The 18,221-nt window shown below is 44.5% G+C and overlaps 1 protein-coding gene across 2 annotated transcripts in view; it reads right to left on the bottom strand.

Annotated features, from left to right (window-relative positions):
* Nucleotides 1-18,221, bottom strand: part of CLUAP1 (clusterin associated protein 1) — a 61,505-nt gene that overhangs the window by 15,127 nt on the left and 28,157 nt on the right. For both annotated transcript variants that reach the window (XM_017808932.1, XM_017808933.1), the window contains exon 9: nt 3,743-3,815. In XM_017808932.1, the coding sequence (XP_017664421.1) occupies nt 3,743-3,815 (73 nt within the window). The remainder of the gene's footprint in view (nt 1-3,742; nt 3,816-18,221) is intronic.

Raw genomic sequence — 18,221 nt, 5'->3', positions numbered from 1 at the left:
ATCCCTGGGAGTGTCCAAGGCCAGGTTGGACAGGGCTTGGAGGAACCTGGGCTAGTGGGAGGTGTCCCTGCCCATGGCAGGGGAGGAATGAGATGGGCTTTAAGGTCCCTCCAACCCAAACCATTCTGGGATCCTGTGATTCTACACTGTCTGCTTTTAAACTGGAAAAACCCCCAAACTTCTTAAAGAATGTGAGAAAATGCATGTGAAAATATGTGTAAAAAAAGTGAGGAAAATAAAGATCTGTAAATGTAATAATTTGATTACTCTGGAAAACTGTATTTCAGTCTAGTAACATTCACACTTGTTCCTTTTTGCTCAACAAACATGTTTTCCAACCTTGGGTGAGCCTGAGAAAACATCCTGAAATTTTGCTGTGGTCAGTGACCTTCCTTGCCCCTTCTCTCACACAATCCGGTGTCAGAGCATCCAGTAACCACACCTGAACTGGATCTGCCACCACCCTGCACAGTGCTCACCCCAGCACTGTCCAATACAATGTTTGAAGAGTCACTTCACCATTAACTACAAGGGAACCAAGCCCTGAGTTTCAGGCAATTGGATTTTTTTATTTGGCACCAGCCCTGGATGTGGCACCCGGGCAGCAGGTGTGTGAGACACCACACCCTGTCTCAGCTTCTCTGAGAGCAAAGATTAGAAAAATAACAGCAATTTCCTTACTGCTCAGCACAAAAGACACTTCTATACTGCTGCAAATACTTAACTGTGTATGTTTTCATCATGCAGGTAATGCTCAAAGCTTGATCTGTATTTAGAGTTCAAAATCTTTATGTCATTTTCATATTTTTCATGTAATTTAGTGTTGGCTTTTTTTGTTTTTTGTGCAGTGGTTTTATCGAGATGCTCAGTCAGAAATCAAAGCTGATTTGCAATGCATGCTACCAAAAGAAAAAAAGAACCAGACTGTTTATCAGTTATCCTAAACATTTTTGCCCATTTTATGTGATGCCACGACATATCCCTGGACTTTTTACATCCTTAACACAGACCTGCACAACTCAACCTCCATTCCACAGCTCTTCTAGATGACAAACATGGTTTAGGCTTCCAGGATTCCTGCAACTGTACTGCACAGAGAAATGAACTGTTGATTTGGAACCCTTGCTACCAAATTAGCAGGAGATAACGTCAGGGGATGCAGACAACACAAGAACTGCATCAATTAGCAGGTAGGCAAAGAGTTCTTACAGGGGCAGGATGGATACTGACTTTTATCAGTTAAGGGCAACAAATTTATCACCAGGTGCCAGCCCAGGCAGTTAGAAGAACCTCATTAAGTGTTTTGCAGCTCTCAGGGGTGAAGTGTAATGAGAGGGAGAACCTTCCCCTTCCCTTGCAGAAGGTGCTGGCCTGTGCTACCCCTCTGGGTAGGAAATCAGTGAATTTGGGCAAATGAAATTCATTTCACCACCCTGGACCAAGATTCAGCCAGAGAATCTTAGGACACTGGGAGATGCCAAACCAGCCTGCCCACCCTGCACTGAGCAGAGCAGATGCTCATCCCTCCACCTCCAGAACCCGCTGCATGAGCAAGACCAAGTCAGAGCAGGGTCCACTTCAACTGTCCTGTGAACAGGCACAGTGTCTTTGTTGGGCTGAAGGCCCAGACAAAAAAAAGTCTGAAGTTTCTCAACAAACTAAAGATGGAAGAAAATTCAGGATAAAAGCACTTTGCTTCATGTGGGAGGCATTACTCAAAACTCCAAGTGGAATAATGAAGTATTTAGCAGGGTCTATTGCGACAGGACAGGGGGTGATGGTTTAAAACTGAAAAAAGGTCAGTTTAGACAAGATATTGGGAAGGAACTCTTCCCTGTGAGGGTGGGGAGGCCCTGGCACAGGTTGCCCAGAGAAGCTGTGGCTGCCCCATCCCTGGAAATGTCCAAGGCCAGGTTGGATGGGGCTTGGATTCACCTGGGCTAGTGGAAGGTGTCCCTGCCCATGGCAGGGGGTGGAATGTCCCTGCCCATGGCAGGTGAAGCTCTAAGGTCCCTTCCAACCCAAACCAGTCTGTGATTCCATGATCCTGTGAAGTAATTTCCCCTCCCAAAACCTACTTTAGAAAGATGTTTCTGACAGTGAAGAAAAGCCCTTTTTTAATATTCCCTGTGACTGGCTCGTTACAGGGCACATCCTATCTCAGGAGGATGTAGCACTCAAAATCCAAACAGAACTCAAAGAAGGTTTAAGTGCTCATGTATGTAGCACTTCATACCACTTCCTCCCATGTTCCCAGTCCTCTTGATAAAATCACTGCCACATCAGGCTGTAGGTCTCCTGTGAATCCTCTCCAGCAGAAATTCCATCCCGCTTCTTCCTATTTTTGGAGTGCATTGCACTATTAACCTTGGGAGAGGCTGGACAAGCAAAGCTGCTCAGTGATGCTGCAGTGATTCTGCTGCTCTTTGTCTTGTGCAAAACATGTATTTTTCTTGTGATTAGGATCCTGGGATTAACACAGCTCTTCTGTAAACACATCCCTAACAGGACACTGTGCCACTTAGGACACCAACCTCTGCATTCTCTTAGCAAAGCAAATCCCTTGGGTTTGAACTGTATAAAGGGTATCATTTAACTAATAATTTAACTAATGGCCTTCTAAATAATTTTTTTGAATTCTTTCCACTGCCTTGGTGTTTCTGGGGACACCTGTGTATCTTACTTTACATACCTGACTGTTCCATGTGGTCTCAGGGAGCTTTACAACCTCCCATAAATTACCCTCCATGCTCATGACTGGGAAACAGCATCCAAGAGCCAAATTTACTGTCTCAGTTACAACTCTGCAAACTCCCACAGCCTGTGCTGACAGAGATGACTCGACTGGCTGAGGTTATGGGACAGTCAATAAATGAGCCAGCTCTGGAAAACAGGTTCCTGGTGCTCTTTATCACTAAAATGAATACTCATTATGACAATTAAGTACTTGAATAAAGATGTGTTACTGTAATATTTTTAGCTCATTGGAAGTCATAATCACGTTCTGAGGTGGCAGTTAAATCACTCACTAAAAGGTAAAGTTCCTTCTATTTCAGAGCTGCAAAATGACAGAATAGTTTTCCAAGTAAAATCCACAGGCAAGGAGAAAGGAGGCTAGCAAACTTTCACTTTATACTTCACACTGCCAATTACTGAGGATTGATGACAGAGTCCTCTTAAACTGACTTACCTTGGAAACTATCAGACAGCAGGACCTGAACTTTTTCACTCAAGTGAATCCTTGACACAATTCCACATTCTTGTGATTTATATTACAAATCCTATATTTCAGCTGAGATGTCTTCACCTTTTACCTCATTGATATGAGATCAAAGATGGGCAAAAATGAGTGAAATTCCTCTTTCATAAGCCTGCTCTGAAAATCTCAGCCACCAAGGAAACTGTGAAGCACAATTTTTATATCTTTACTCAGTGTCAGCTTCTGTGAACTCTCCCTCTGATCCTGAGAATTAACCTGCCTTCTAGTTTCTCCCACTATCAAGTAAAAGTGCACAGACTGCAATATTAAATTCACAGGGGCAATCAATGAGGATGTTTTTGCTGATGTTTAGCTCAAAAAGAGCAAAATCTTGTTTGTGAGCTTTCTACAGAACCTCAAGAGTTTGTTACTCCCTTCTGATCCTCAGCTAGAATTCTAATTAATTAAGAGTAAGTCTGGGGAAAAAAAACCCAAACAACTAAACTTCTCTACTACCACCAGAGGTGAAGAAATGCCACTTACCTCCACTCTTTAGCAGGTGTTGCTCCTCTTCCTTCAGCCTGTTCTGCATCAGACGTAACATGTTTGCTGCTTCCTGCAAGAGGAGACAACAACTGGATTGGAAAAGCTGCCACACTCAAGGAGCCAACTGGGTGATCCCACCACAACAGTTAAGGGCACTCACAGGTAGAATGAGACTACAAAATGTCAGCATTGAATAAATTTCATGTAAAAAAGGTCTTGTTTGAAACGTGGCAGCTCCTACTTTGACTGTGAGGGTCAGGATATAAAGCGTGTACCCAGGTCAAATAAAGCACTGAAAGGCAACTACACATTCCCACTGGGTGAAACATCACTTATTGCATGGAAAATGAGTTCATTGGTCTTTATCCCACTGAAAACTACTGCTCTTACAGCAGGCAAGTGGCTTTCTTTGGAAAGCAGGCTTTGGTACCTGTTTTCAGCCAATACTCCTTTAAAAACCAGAAGTGGTTTGTGAAATGACTGCAGCTTCCTAACACACATCCAAACCAGAATGAATTCACACATTTCCAAGCATGCAAACAAAACTGGAGCAAATAACCCTTTCAATAAGCTGGAAAAGTACAGTCATGTATTATACCACACTGTGGTGTTTAGGTGCAAAGGAGAACCATTCAAATGAAGGTCAATGACATGAGAAAATCACACTATTCCAACTGCAGCATCAGACAGAAAAATGTATTTTAATGACCTCTAGCTTAAATTTGAATTTTGAATAGCAAACTAAGCATGATACAGCAGGTAAGATATGAATGCACAGAATTAGGTGCAGATAAACCTACAATACTAAACAGGTGGCAAGAGCTGATTGAAGCCACAAATTTTCCTAATTTTAATCTCTTCAATTCCAGTCAGGCAAAGGAAAGCTAATTAACTGTGGACTGAAGTAAGATTTTTCTGAGCCTTTGATTTTTCTGTGCAAAACACCAGTTGCTTTGACATGATCACACCTCCACACTTACAGTGCACTTGAAAAGAAAACATGGACTCATCTAGAATATCCATGGGACAGAGGCAGGAAAGCAAGAAGAGCATCTGGAAGTGGTTGAATTGAGCACAACCTTTGTACACTTTCAGGTGGAAATGTGTCTCCATACATCTGGCAATGGCATGGAAGCTGGGAAAGGAACCTCCAAGGCCCATCCAGCACACGAGGAAGTTGCTGGAAACAGAGGTCTGGGGACAGACTGGCATGAGACATCACAACTTGGCATAAATATCTCACTTGGGGGTTGATATTCATGCTGGAAAAGCCTGCAGAGAAGATGTTTACAGGTGGTAAGAAGAAGTGAGATGTCACCTGTGCCTGGTGAGAAACCAGCTCGCTGCCTCTCTCAAGGGAATAAATTCTGATCCAAAAATCTGCTTTGGACAACGACACAAATTGTCTGCTCTGCAAACTCTCCAATGCTAATAGAGACATCCATGGATGCTGGGAAGGCTGCTAATGAATCCTCTGGACCTAGGAATAACCCTGCAAAACTGAAGCAGGTGTGACAGTGCCCAGGGTGACAAAGCTGAAAGGTCAGGATGCCCAATCACATGGAATGAGACACTCCAGCACAACCCACATCAATATAAATCACTGAAACCTCCAAACCGATGGAAAAATATTCTGCAAGGAGAAGCTAATTCCATCTGCAGGAACAAGGAAGGAAAAGACACAAGCATGATGAAACATTCTATTGAGGACACTGTTCTTTATGAGTTCCTTTGTGAAGGAACAAGTGACAGTGAGGACAGAAGAGTGGGGCCAAAGATTAAAAGAGAGGGAAGGTGCAGGGATGCTGAGGATGGTGTGATTATGGCAAGTGGGCCAATAAAGGTTCCTGTCTCCTTGATCCAGGCTGCTGACCATGGTACAGGTGACCTCCTTTCAAGGCCAGGTTGGGTGGGGCTTGGAGCAACCTGGGCTAGTGGAAGGTGTCCCTGCCCATGGCAGGGGGTGGAATGAGATGAGCTTTAAGGTCCCTTCCATCCCAAACTATTCTGGGATTGTGTGATTGCACGACACAGCAGCCACACCCCTGCACAGCTCAGTTCCACTGAGAAGGGTAACCACTACCAAGGTCTCCTTTGGTCTCCATGGACATGCCCATTCCAAGGCCTCCCTCTGTAACAGTGGGTCACAACATTTCCTGACTGAGCCTCACAGTTGCTCTCTTCTTTCCCTACCTCTTCCTCCCAGTCAGTCACAAGATTTAAAGATGGTCAGTGATTTAAACCAGTCTTGCCCCTGCCCCAGCAAACATTCCCAGTGCAGCCTCCCCACTGCTGTGTCTTTGGGACAAATGGATATGTGAGGAATCAGTCACCCATCTGACTCCCAACCCCACTGGCTGTTGCAGTTTACACAGTGCACACGGCAGAGAAAGGAAAAAAGGGGGACAGAAAGAAAAGGACATTTCCCAAATGTCATGGGGACAAATTCATGAACCCAGAAAGCACACTTAGAATGTTCACAGCCCAGTGAAAAAATGGGCACAGAAACAACCATTGCCTGATCCTGTAATTCCTGGCACACATTAAGACAGCTGAAGCTGGCAATTCCAATTCAGACAAATAAGCAGCCTCCCTGCTCTGCTTCCTGCTCCTTCCCTTCTACCACTCCTGCTCTGGGGCAGCACCTGTGCAGTGACACAAAAGAAACCTGGTGAAAACTAATCCATCCAAACAAAATTAAGCCAGGCAAATTCTCCACTCCAGCTCAGTATGTGTCTACCCAAACTCCTGACTGGCAAAAGGGAGGATGGGGTGCTGCAGTTGTGGGGAGAACAGCAGGGCTAAGAAGATGGGGCTTATGAACTCAGAAAACAAGAGAAATGAAGGCTAAAAGAATGTTTCATCATACAGATGAGCCCTTCTCCCCCTTTCCTCCAGCCTCTTACTTGTGCTGCTGCCAGTAGCTCAGCTGATCTCATCACAAGCCAGCCAAGGGACTAGATGGCAGGAAAAAATGTTGATTTTCTGCCAGTTTAGATTTCTGAATAACTTGATGCATGGCCAGTCAAATGCCACTGTCAGCCCAAGGGAGCTGCTGAGCCTGTACATCATCCCTTCCAATAGCAGCTCCACCACTGCCAGGCTACACCCTGCAAAACCTTAATAAAAACTGCAGCAACAAAACCTGGCTTAAAAGGGCAGCCCTGAACCAGTCAGAACCAGGACAGCATCAGTGAACTACTGGTTACTGTCCTTAACAGTGAGATCTTCAAAGAGGGCAGAAGGGATGGCAGATCAAAAATCTAGAAAGTAAACAGAATTTATCACTTAATTTTTTAAAGGTTTTGAATGCCTGCAATCATCAAAGCTGCATTTTTTGGCCTGACCAGCTTCCACCTTCAACACAGACACCACTCCCCACACATCACACTGTTTTAACAGATGTGATTTATATCAGCTCAGCAAAACCAAGACTGTGACAGTCAGAGATGTTTTCCCGTTTTAGGCTTGGCACTTCTGTGTGATCCAGGGCTGCTGAGATGTGACAGGGCAGAAGATCCAGAGGGTGATGGACTCGAATGCTGGAGATGCTCTTCCAACACACAACACTGTCCACGGGTCCAGCCCCCCTCTCTGTGCAGTGACAGAGCGACAGCTCCACGGAAAAACAGACATGGCCTGGACTGCCTGGAGCTCCTGCAGGAATGACCTGGCTACCTCAGGATGCTGGATGAGCAGGAGCCAATATTTAAGCCCCCTGTTCAGCCTCTCCAGTGTACAAAGCAGGACTGAAATGCAGCAGGGAAACACTCTATGGATCTTACTCTATGAGTGAATTTTACCCAAAGGAAGTGGCAGCTTACACTGTGGACTCACAGTGGCAAATTAACATAATTTAAATACCAATTAACACAAAATCTGAACCGATCTGCCCCCTCAGAGGGGACCCCAGGCCTTTCAGGGTACTAGAGATCAATGCTGCTTTAGGGGCAGACAGATCTCTGCTGAGATGGAAATTCTCCTCTGCCTCATACATTTTGCAGCCTCCCCAAGGTTTAAATCTGCCCAAAGGAATAATCAGAACAATCCCTTTGCAAACAGCCAAGGGAAATGGGCAGCAAGGCAGGATTTGCTGCCAACAGAGAGCACCAGAATGACTCCAGCTGCAGGGGACCTTCAGAAGTCCCAGCCCAACCTCCTGCTCCAGGCAGGACCAGCAACAGAATCGGATCACAGTGCTCAGGGCTGGAGTTGGATCATCAGTCCCTCCAAGGGAGAGACTGATCAGCCTGTCTGGGCAACCTGTTGTAATGGATGACTACCCAAAGGGTGAAAAAGTTTCCTTATATCAAGTCAGAACTACTTTTTATTCCCAGAGATTTGTCCATGGCCTTTAGCACCAGGTTGAGATCTCCTTAGTCACCAGCCCTTGTCTGGTGACACATCAACGGCCCAGACACAGTAAATAGCAACAGGAATTACAGAGCCTTTCTGGTGACATATAAAGGTTTTTAAAACAAGTAAGTCTGGGGCTTTTTTCATCCCCCTTTCTGTTGTTACAGAAACGTTACCTGTCTCTGCAGCACACTGAATGCACTCAGGACAAATGTCTGCTTTTTGTAGATTGGAATTTGAATAAGGCAATACAGATATTCTGTGCCTCAATCTTCTTTAACTAGCAAAAGTACATGACTGAAGACAACTCTGCCCCTGCAGAGAGCAAAGCAGCAAAGCTCAAACTGAGTAAGAATAATAATGATGCATTATTTGATCCTTTAAAACAGCTCCGAGGTTTTGTTTTAAGTTCACCTCTAAGTTTTCTTGGAAAAGGTGTGGGGAAAACACCTGAATACAAAGAATTTATGCCCTGCAGCCAGCTGGCAGACCTGGTTACCACTAAGTAGGAAGAAAAGGGAAAGAGGTGGGTGAAGTAGGAAGGAGATAAGTCTAAAAGCACAGGACAACTGAAGCTCATTGATTTTCTGCGTTTGGATTCAAGCATTTCAATTTTTGCCTAAGCTACTCCTTCTGTTCTCATATTCTCCCAATACCAGAAGTCTTCTAGACATCTCTGTGTCTAAAGTTTTCATCTTAGCAAGGGAAAACAATGTTTCCTACTGTTTTTTTCTCTAGTGATTTGCTAGAGAACAGTGGTGTTCCTACTGCCCTGCCCTACACTGGGGGCAAATCAATTTGCTGCTGGATTGAAAGCCTCGCCCTCACCTTGACTATTCATGTCGGCAGCTGCTCCTGCTTTGTTACAGAACAAAGCAGCTGAGATTGGCTCCTGCCACACTTACACAATGGCAGCCATTTTTCCTAAGAGGTGCTGTCATTCATTCAGCAGGAGTGAGATATAAGGAGGAGGAGAAACCCTGGGGAATGTGAGAGCACTCCCGATGAGAGCAAACCTGCCAGGGACAACAGACAGGGGAGGGACTGAGTTCATGGAAGCACCAAGTACCAACCTACCTGGAGCTCTTCTTTCCTAGATGTTGAGCTACTGTTAAACACCTCATCCTAAATTCGTGTCCAGTTTTAAGTTCTGAATTGGAACGTGGCTGTACTTACACTTGGCTAGACATGACTGCATTGCTCCAGGGTTTGTTCCTTTTTATTCCACTGAGGAATGAAGACTGGGGGAGAGAGGGAAGATCCACCTAATCTTCTGGGGCAGAAGAACCTTTAGCATCAGGCTTGTTGACCTGTGAGGGGGGCTTCAAACAAGGTCTGTCAGGCAATGATGATGATGATGGTGATGATCAGCCTGACAAGGAATGGGGCACTGTGAACACTGAAGGGGAGGCTCTGGAATGTTCCTTGTGAAGGCAGCACAAGCAGGATCCCACCTCAAGTGCCTGATCATAAGTTCATAGAATTATAGAATCATAGAATCAGCTGGGTTGGAAGGGACTTCCAAGATCATCAAGTCCAGCCCTTGATCCAACCCTGCTGTGGTTCCCAGCCCATGGCACTGATGCCACATCCAGTCCCACCTTAAAAACCTCCAGGGACAGAGAATCCACCACTTCCCTGGGCAGCCCATTCCAATGCCTGATTACCCTCTCTGTAAAGAATTTCTTCCTAATATCTAACCTAAACCTCCCCTGGCACAGCTTAAGACCATGCCCTCTTGTCTTACTGATGGCTGCCTGGAAGTTCATCCATCGTAGGAAACAAAACAAGGAATTAGAATGCACTGTGATCCCACTGGGATTACAGAATTGTTCCCACGTTTGGAGGGTTGCTCTCAATGGATACAGACATCCTAGAGAGGACAGGCTGGGAGGTGAGAAGGAGTGAGTGCTCCCTCTACAAAGGAGCAGCCTGAATGCCCTGAACATTCCCTTCTGAGGAGGGAGGAGCCACTGAGTTTTGGTTTTTTTAATCACAGAACAGTTTGGGTTGGAAAGGACCTTAAAGCTCATGAACAAGATGAGCTCTAAGGTCCCTCCCTCCCAACCCAAACTGTTCTGTGATGTAAGAAATACTGCTGAACAACACAGGAACCACAGGTCAGAGCCAAGCAAGCAGAACATCAGAGACAAGACAGCACTGAACTCTGTGCTGAGGATTTATGTGATTGCCCATGGCAGAGCCCAGCTCAAGAGGACTGAGAGACAGAAGGATTGGGAAGGCACTGGCAGGGACTGCAACATAAGACCAGTGGAGATGACAGGCCTTTAAATCACCTGCCAGCACTGAGAGAAATCTAAACAGAACTAAGAAAAAAAGAAGAAGGGGAAAAAAAAAAAGACCAGAGTAACATTTTTTGCCCACCATTTTCAAGTCAAAATCCTTCTGAGAAGGTTCAAGTCAGCAATAACACTGACAAATTCCCAACTGCCTAAAATAACCTGACAGAAGAGGACTTTATCCTGTGAATCAAATGTGTTCTGTATTCATTATTACATAAAATGCAAATTTACCATAATGACGACTCTCCGTTTTTCCTATTTGCTTTTGTGGAAGAGATGAATTATAATGACTCAATAACAGCTCATTGAACATTCCCTTCAAGGATTACATTTTTATTGTAGCGAGCTCACAAGTGGTATTGTTTGGATGTGTAATTTATTTGAATTAGTGCACGATCCTTTAATGTAAACCTGAGGTCAGTTTGCAGCGTCTGAAGAAATCATCATCCAAATTAATATTGATTGGAAGTTGGTAGTTGCAGTGGTGTCTTGCTCACCACCACAAAGCAGCCACTGCCACGTCCCTGCTAGAATGTGACACCTGAATTATCCTCTCCCTCTGTCAGAGGTAGCACAAAGCCTCAAGGCTCGAAGGAGGGTCAGGATTAGTCACTCTTTTCAAGGAGAGTGTTTATTACATTAAAGAGCAGTTGTTCTTGGTGAACTTGGCAGTTCCAGGAACTGATAATGGAATCTGCTGCCTTCTATTTTGAGATCAATTAGCTCAATACAGGGCACATTTCTTGCAGCAAAGAACCTCTTCAACAGGTGGCTGATGCACACTTCAGTCCATTTCTTATTTCTCACCCAAATTAAATGAGAGCACCATCAAGCCCCTCTCTGTGTCTTCTTAGAGCCCAAGCATAGGAACTACAGACCTGTTTTTAACAATTTCTCCAGCTTGAAAACGTTTGCTCTCCTAATTTCTGCTCACCAGGACAGTGCTCTAGTTAATCCTTAGATGACTGGGATAAAGTTATTTTAAAGTATCTCATTGTGGTGGGTTAGAGAAGGAAGAAGTGCAGATGACTAATGATGCAGACAAATCTCTTTTGAAAGGGGATGACAAGCACTGTTTCCAGGACTGTTCATGCACCAGGCTCTGATTCTTTAACACAAAAGGAGCAGGTGATCATCTTTGGGCCACCAGCAACTACAACACCACCAGGTTTCACCTCACCCATCCTGCCTCTCTAGTTTCCATAACTCTGTGTTCTTCTCCACGTAATAGCAGGGGCACTGCCTCATTCCAGTTTACTCTACAGATTCAGAAACAGGAGCTGTTGGCTTAAATATTCTTGTGGCTGAGTAGGAAGAGAGATGCAGGAGGCACTGTCTGAAGTTTTCTAATTACACAAAGGCTGGCAGCAGGTACTTACAGGGAATGCTGCACTGCCAAGGGGAGTCAGGCCCTGATTAACAGGCCAGGCTCTGACCAGGTCAAACCACCACACCAGGTCAGGTTTCTCCTCAATCCTCTCAAAGGTGGAACACAGCTCAAGAAGGAGACAGGCACACAGCTCTCCAGGTCAGCAAATGTAAAAAAAGAGGGTCTCAGAGTGCAGTGGCCTCCACTGGAGGTTTCCATTGATTTCAGGACTACATCACACTCAAGGTAGGCCCAAGTGGGAATGGAAGTGGATTTCTAGCAAAATAAATATGACTCACAGCCCCAGGCCAGAAAGGTGTACAGTCTGTCCTGGGATTTCTTACCTTTCCTTGTTCCCAACGTTTGACCTGCTGCAATTCTTCTGAAATGCACAGCTTGGCCCACTGGTCTTTCCAACACCCAAATCCTCTGCAAAGGATTCCAGCACTGTCCTGGAGCTCTCAGAGAAGGCAGTGGCCGTGCACAGAGCAGTAACTCACACTGCCAGCCCCTGCCAAGGCTCTGCCAGGACATTTATCCAAGTGCTCACTGTTCACACGTGCACAGTGTTCCACTTTCATATGTGTCACAGAACTCAACCAGAAATTGCTTTCACACAGCCAGAAAACTGAGAACTATTTTACTATTTAAAACTCAGCTCTTACTGTTTTGCCCCTGATGAGATTATGCACGTTTGTGCACACGAAAATGCCAATCTCACAGCTTCTCTTTTCCACTAACTACCAGCAGCAGAGCATAAAGCTCCTCAATTTCAGACATCATTTTAACATTACCTACTTATGTCATTTGGTGCAAAGCACCAAACATCAGTCCCAAATTAAGAGTTATTTCAGCTTTTTCTTTCAAACAATCACCCCATTTAAATGTTTCTCAATGATTTAAATGTCGATCTCTGGGGAGGAAACATAAATTGACCTGTTCAATCAGTGTTGCTGCAAGTGATCTGATTGTCTCCTATTCCCAGGGAATTTCAAGCGGTTTCTGTTACATTATTCAGACATTTAAAGTCTTTGTGAATATTCAAAAGGATAATGCAGGCTGGCAAGGAAGGCAGAAAGACCATAACATGTACAAGACACTTATTCATCTTCTTACCAAATGAAGCTTGGTAAAGAGAATATGTGAGACTTAAAGGCAGTATATTCAGAATGCACTGATGGTTTTTCTTCTGGAGTGGAGTCACTGCACAAGAAATTCAGTGAGACAAGTTAAAAACTGAATTCATTAGAGATCAGATCATCAGGTGAGTTTCTGTGTCACAACAAAGAAACTTGCCTGACTGCAAAACTCAGTAGATCCTTTCCCTGTCTTCCTTCCCCAACTGCAGAGTATTTAATTTATAAAAGAATTAGCACAGATTTACAACAGCAGCAAGAAAGAACTAGACTGAGTAGCCTGTGCAGGGGGTTCATATCCAACCACAGCACTAAGGCCAGAGGCACAAGGAACCTCTTTCCCTCTCCATGGGCTGCTGAAGGCAGGATGTGAATCTTTCCATTGCTCAGAAAAACCTGTGATTAGGGTTTCAATAATTTCTTGTCTGATCTCCAGCTCGTGATAAAGTAAGTTCTAGAGTCTGTCAGACATGAACTTGAAGCTGTGAGTAAAATGACCCCAAATCTGGGATCCTATGACAAGTTTGTCACCCACCTGGCACATCAGATGTCAAGATATTCCAGACGAGTACACGGATCTTTGAGCACTGAGGGGATCGATCCCACTGAGATAAACAGAACTCATCTCAACTCCTTTCATTTCCCAGGAAGTCTTCCTGTAGCTTTACTGGGAGACAGCACCAACAGAGCACCAGGAGCAGGCAGGCACACACCTGCCTCAGGGCATCCAGAGGCTCCTCTGGGAGCCTGCAGCCAGTTGCCATGGCATTGCTGGGGGACTGCAGGTTTTTGCTTCAGTGAAATGAATGCACACAGCAACATTTCCATCTTCCCCAACACGCTCCCCACATGCCCTCCCACCTTCTCTGTATCTCCAGCTTCTCCTTTTAGTGATCATCATTTCTCTGCCAATAATTTCTCTTGTCCTTTTCTCCTGTGCTCTCCTGCCCCTACTCCCTCTCTGTGCGTTGCCTTCTCTCTCCTCTACTTTTTTTCTCCACATTTCTCCATTATGGGATTTGTGTGCCTCAATGCACCAATACTGTGATCCTTGTACACTGGACTAAAGGTCAAAATAGAAGCAATGAACAACTCACATGTCTGTGCTCACTTTTACGTCTGATATTCAACACAATTCAGCAACACTGGACCAGCAGTGCTCTCCTGGCACACCTAAAAATGTTTAAACCACTCATAACTCAAATGTACATTAGTTAGAAGATTAAAGACTGTAAACAACTGGTTTTCATATTAACCTTCTGCTGCCTATTTCAATAAACAGCAGTTTATTGAATTATTCATGCAGTGGGAATGCTGAATCCAATATTCTAAGTGGGACAGCTCAGTGCAAAAGGGGTATCTCAGGCAGAACTCAGATATCCCTGTTATGTGCATAATCAGAAGCTCTGATATCAGAACTCTGAGAGAATTTAATGAACAGGGGAGTTTATTTGGAGAGGGTGGGTTGCAAAGGGAAAGTCACAATACAGTCTCTTTATTTGGCTTTTCTTTGTTTAACCATGAAGCACTGCTTACTGAGAGCCACATCATGGAATCAATCATGGAATGGTTTGGGTTGGAAAGGACCTTAAAGCTCCTCTCATTCCACCCCCTGCCACGGGCAGGGACACCTTCCACTAGCCCAGGTTGCTCCAAGCCCTGTCCAACCTGGCCTTGGACACTTCCAGGGCTGGGGCAGCCACAGCTTCTCTGGGCGACCTGTGCCAGGGCCTCACCACCCTCCCAGGGAAGGATTTCTTCCTAATATCCACTCTAAATCTCTCAAATTTCAATTTAAAGCCATTCCCCCTCGTTCTATCACTACACAGCCTTGCAAAATACCACCACGATGAAAAGAAAAATGTTTTAAGCAATCCCAAACCAAAGGCAACAACTGAGTGGCTCAGAACATCCCCATCCCTGTGTCCACCACCTCATGGTGGTCCTTAGTTGAGAATTCACAGTACCAGCATAAAAGCAGCCTGAAAACACCTTAGAAGGAAGCAGCTGCAGAAGAAAGTACTTCAGGAGTGTCCTCTGAGAAGCACTAGAAAGAATAAGCATGTTCTCTCTAGGGAAAAGGCAAATGCTAAAGGATATTGCCAAGTTATTCTGGCATGACACAAACTAATTCCAAAAACACCTTTTTGAACTGTATTGTCTGTATTGTTCTTTAAAAGAGAGGTATTCATTTAAAATCCAGAGACAAGTTCAATACCCAAATCTGAAAACCCCTGAAAATTGTTTTTTTTTTTAGAACAGCTCAAGTTCTAATAGCTTTTGTGTCTAAACATCCAAAACTATTTCATCTTGGAAATGGTAAAAATGAACCAAGTGTGCTGAATCCTTTTACAAAGCAGAAAAATAAGTGCAAATCTTTGAGGAGACACGGCACATAAATCCCTGCCTCAGCACAGAGCTGCAGGAAGATGGAGTAATTCCACAAAAGAACAGAAGCAGAATAAAAGAGGTGGCTGGAAGTAAAAAAAGGTGAAGGAAACTGCAAAGAGAAAAGGCTCTTGTTCAAATTCCTTGGATCCAAGAATAAATATGACATGAGCACTTGTCAATAAGTGTGAGAAACTCACTCTAAAGAGGAGTCATGTGAGGATTTCTGCCATCTCCAGTTGATAATGGACAAGTAATTTAATATTTTTCATAAATTTCAAAGGGCTCCTACATCAGAGGTGCTCTGCAGGAGTGAATTTCATCAAATTAACTGTTTGGTTCACTCAACACCTTTAAGTTCCTTTGAACACAGAGAGTTTCTCAGCCCAGTGCCTGGCAGGAGACTCCCACCAACGGCCCTCCAACCAGCACTCCTTATGAGCAGGAGGCAAAGGAGCACCAGGAGCTACAAAGCTCTGCTCTCCATGTGACTGAGCACCCACAGCACGAAAAACAACCCTAAGGAATCCACACCAACCGCCAGCGCTGCAGTCTGGAAGGGCTCAGTGTCACTTAATTAAAACTGTGTGCCTGGGTGCAATCTTTAAATCACTTTTCTAATTAGGAAATGCACTTTGGCCCAGCTCATCAGCTGTGTGACAACAGCAGGGTGCCAAACCAGGTCTGAGTCCAGCTGCAGGGGAGATTAATCTCATTATTCAGAAGGGTCTCTCAATCAGAACAAAAATTCCTCCTCAAAACGTGCACCAAGTCAAGGAGAGGGGTCCAGGAATCAGTTCTCAGGGCAGCACAGGGAGTGCTGGATTAATCTAATTACACCACTGCCATTGCTTTCTGCTGGCAAGCTATTTAGCAAAATGCAGAGAGAGGATAAAAGAATTGCCTCATGCTGATTCTGCAGAAGATAATTAAGATTTGTTTGGTGGAACAAAACACAAATCAGGGTTGGGTTAAAAATCAACATAATTTTCAGTGTTTTCTGACAGCTGAGAGAGCGTGTACTAAAATGGATTAAATGTAATTATCCTCATTACTTTTTCCCCTGTTGATGCTGAAAATGACACAAGATTATAAACTTTAGGACAACATTCAGCATCGTTTTGGAGCAAATTGTTCTTTTTTTTCAAGCAAGTAATAAACAACCCACAGTTCTGCTTCACCAACAAGTAGCTACAGAAGTGAAGCATCACCTGAAAAGCAGATTGAGACTGACAGAAGTGAGAGATCTACCATTGTGTTCCAGGCTGGCAACAGACTAATCCAAAATGGATTAAACAATGCATTATCTTTCAAAAATAAAAATAGGAGAGTCCCCTCAGTGGTTTGGAAACAGCAGTGCACCAGCAAGTGGCTTAGCTGGGACCCAGATTAGAACCATAGAATGATGGAATGGTTTGGGTTGGAAAGGACTATAAAGTTCATCCCATTCCACCCCCTGCCACGGGCAGGGACACCTTCCACTGTCACAGGTTGCTCCAAGCCCTGTCCAACCTGGCCTTGGACACTTCCAGGGATGGGGCAGCCACAGCTTCTCTGGGCAACCTGTGCCAGGGCCTCCCCACCCTCACAGCCAAGAATTCCTTCCCAATATCCCATCTAACATTCCTTCCCACTATCCCTCTGGCAGTGGGAAGCCATTCCCTGTGTCCTGTCCCTCCAGTCCTTGTCCAAAGTCCCTCTCCAGCTCTCCTGGAGCCCCTTTAGACACTGGAAGGGGCTCTACGGTCTCCCCAGAGCCTTCTCTTCTTCAGGCTGAAATTCTTCATCCTCTTTCAGTTCCCAAGTCCTGGAGCTTGATTTTGAGGACTGACATCTCATAATGACTTCAAGTAACAGTTTAGACTCCAGCACTGCTGAAAATCTGGCTATAAGAGACACACACAACCTCCTCTCCTACCAAAGCAAGAACTTCTACAGCAGAGCAGTTGTGGCTGCCTGAGTCACTGTGTTGCTGCTCACAAAAAGCTGGTCAGAGTTTCATCATTTATATATTTGAAGTATTTTTAGGTACAAGTAACAGAAGTGTGCAGAGAAAACCCACATATTTTTGTCACAAGCTTTTACACTCTTTAATTCTGTTTTATGCCAAAGTGCTGTTTCTGTGCTCATCCCAGGAAATGAAAGGCCAAACCATATGGGATCCCCAGGTGCCTCACAGAAAGAAGGACAAAAAGGAAAATAAAAAATGTTTTCCATATTCTAAGCATGGCACAGCCCTGAAGGACAAAGGCTTTTTCCTTGTCTTATTATCTTTTAACAAAAATCCCCCAAAGAGCCACCAACTCATTAACAAACTTCTGCACATGAATTTATAACCAGTTTCAGGTAGCTCAGTTCAAAGCATTTCTCCTTCGGCTATTAAGTCTCAATGGCATTTGAAAAGAAGGGAAAAATCAGATTTTAGGCTTCATTTCAAGATTATGATTTAATTGATGACTTATTTTTTTTTAGGGCTAAGGATACGGACAAGAACTAGAAGATTATAAAACAAGACATATGAAAATACCAGGCTGACTACAGATATAAGGTGGAAAAATATCTCCAGAGACAGGGCTTATAAAAAGGGGGGGGTTAATGGGAAATTGGTTCACAGGGATTAACAAATTGTCAAATGCCCACGTCACCTTTGAAAAGTTAAGTTATTTTATCCCTCAAGCCAATAATGAAGCAAAATATCTGAGATTTCTCAACAGGACACAGCATGGCTTTCCCTGTGACCAAAGGGTGATGGAGGAAAGAGGAAGCATTGGTTAACAACTGGTTAACTGGTTGCATTGCTGAGGCAACTCCAATCCTGGGATCAGTTCTGGGCCCCTCACAACAAGAAAGCCATGGAGGGGCTGGAGCGTGTCCAGGAAAGGGAACGGAGCTGGGAAGGGGCTGGAGCAGCAGGAGCAGCTGAG

This window comes from Lepidothrix coronata, unplaced genomic scaffold (genome assembly GCF_001604755.1).
Source record: "Lepidothrix coronata isolate B3197 unplaced genomic scaffold, Lepidothrix_coronata-1.0 Scaffold24, whole genome shotgun sequence".
Taxonomy (NCBI): Eukaryota; Metazoa; Chordata; class Aves; order Passeriformes; family Pipridae; genus Lepidothrix; species Lepidothrix coronata.
The sequence above is the reverse complement of the archived record's forward strand: the minus strand, read 5'-3'. Positions and strand labels throughout refer to the sequence as shown.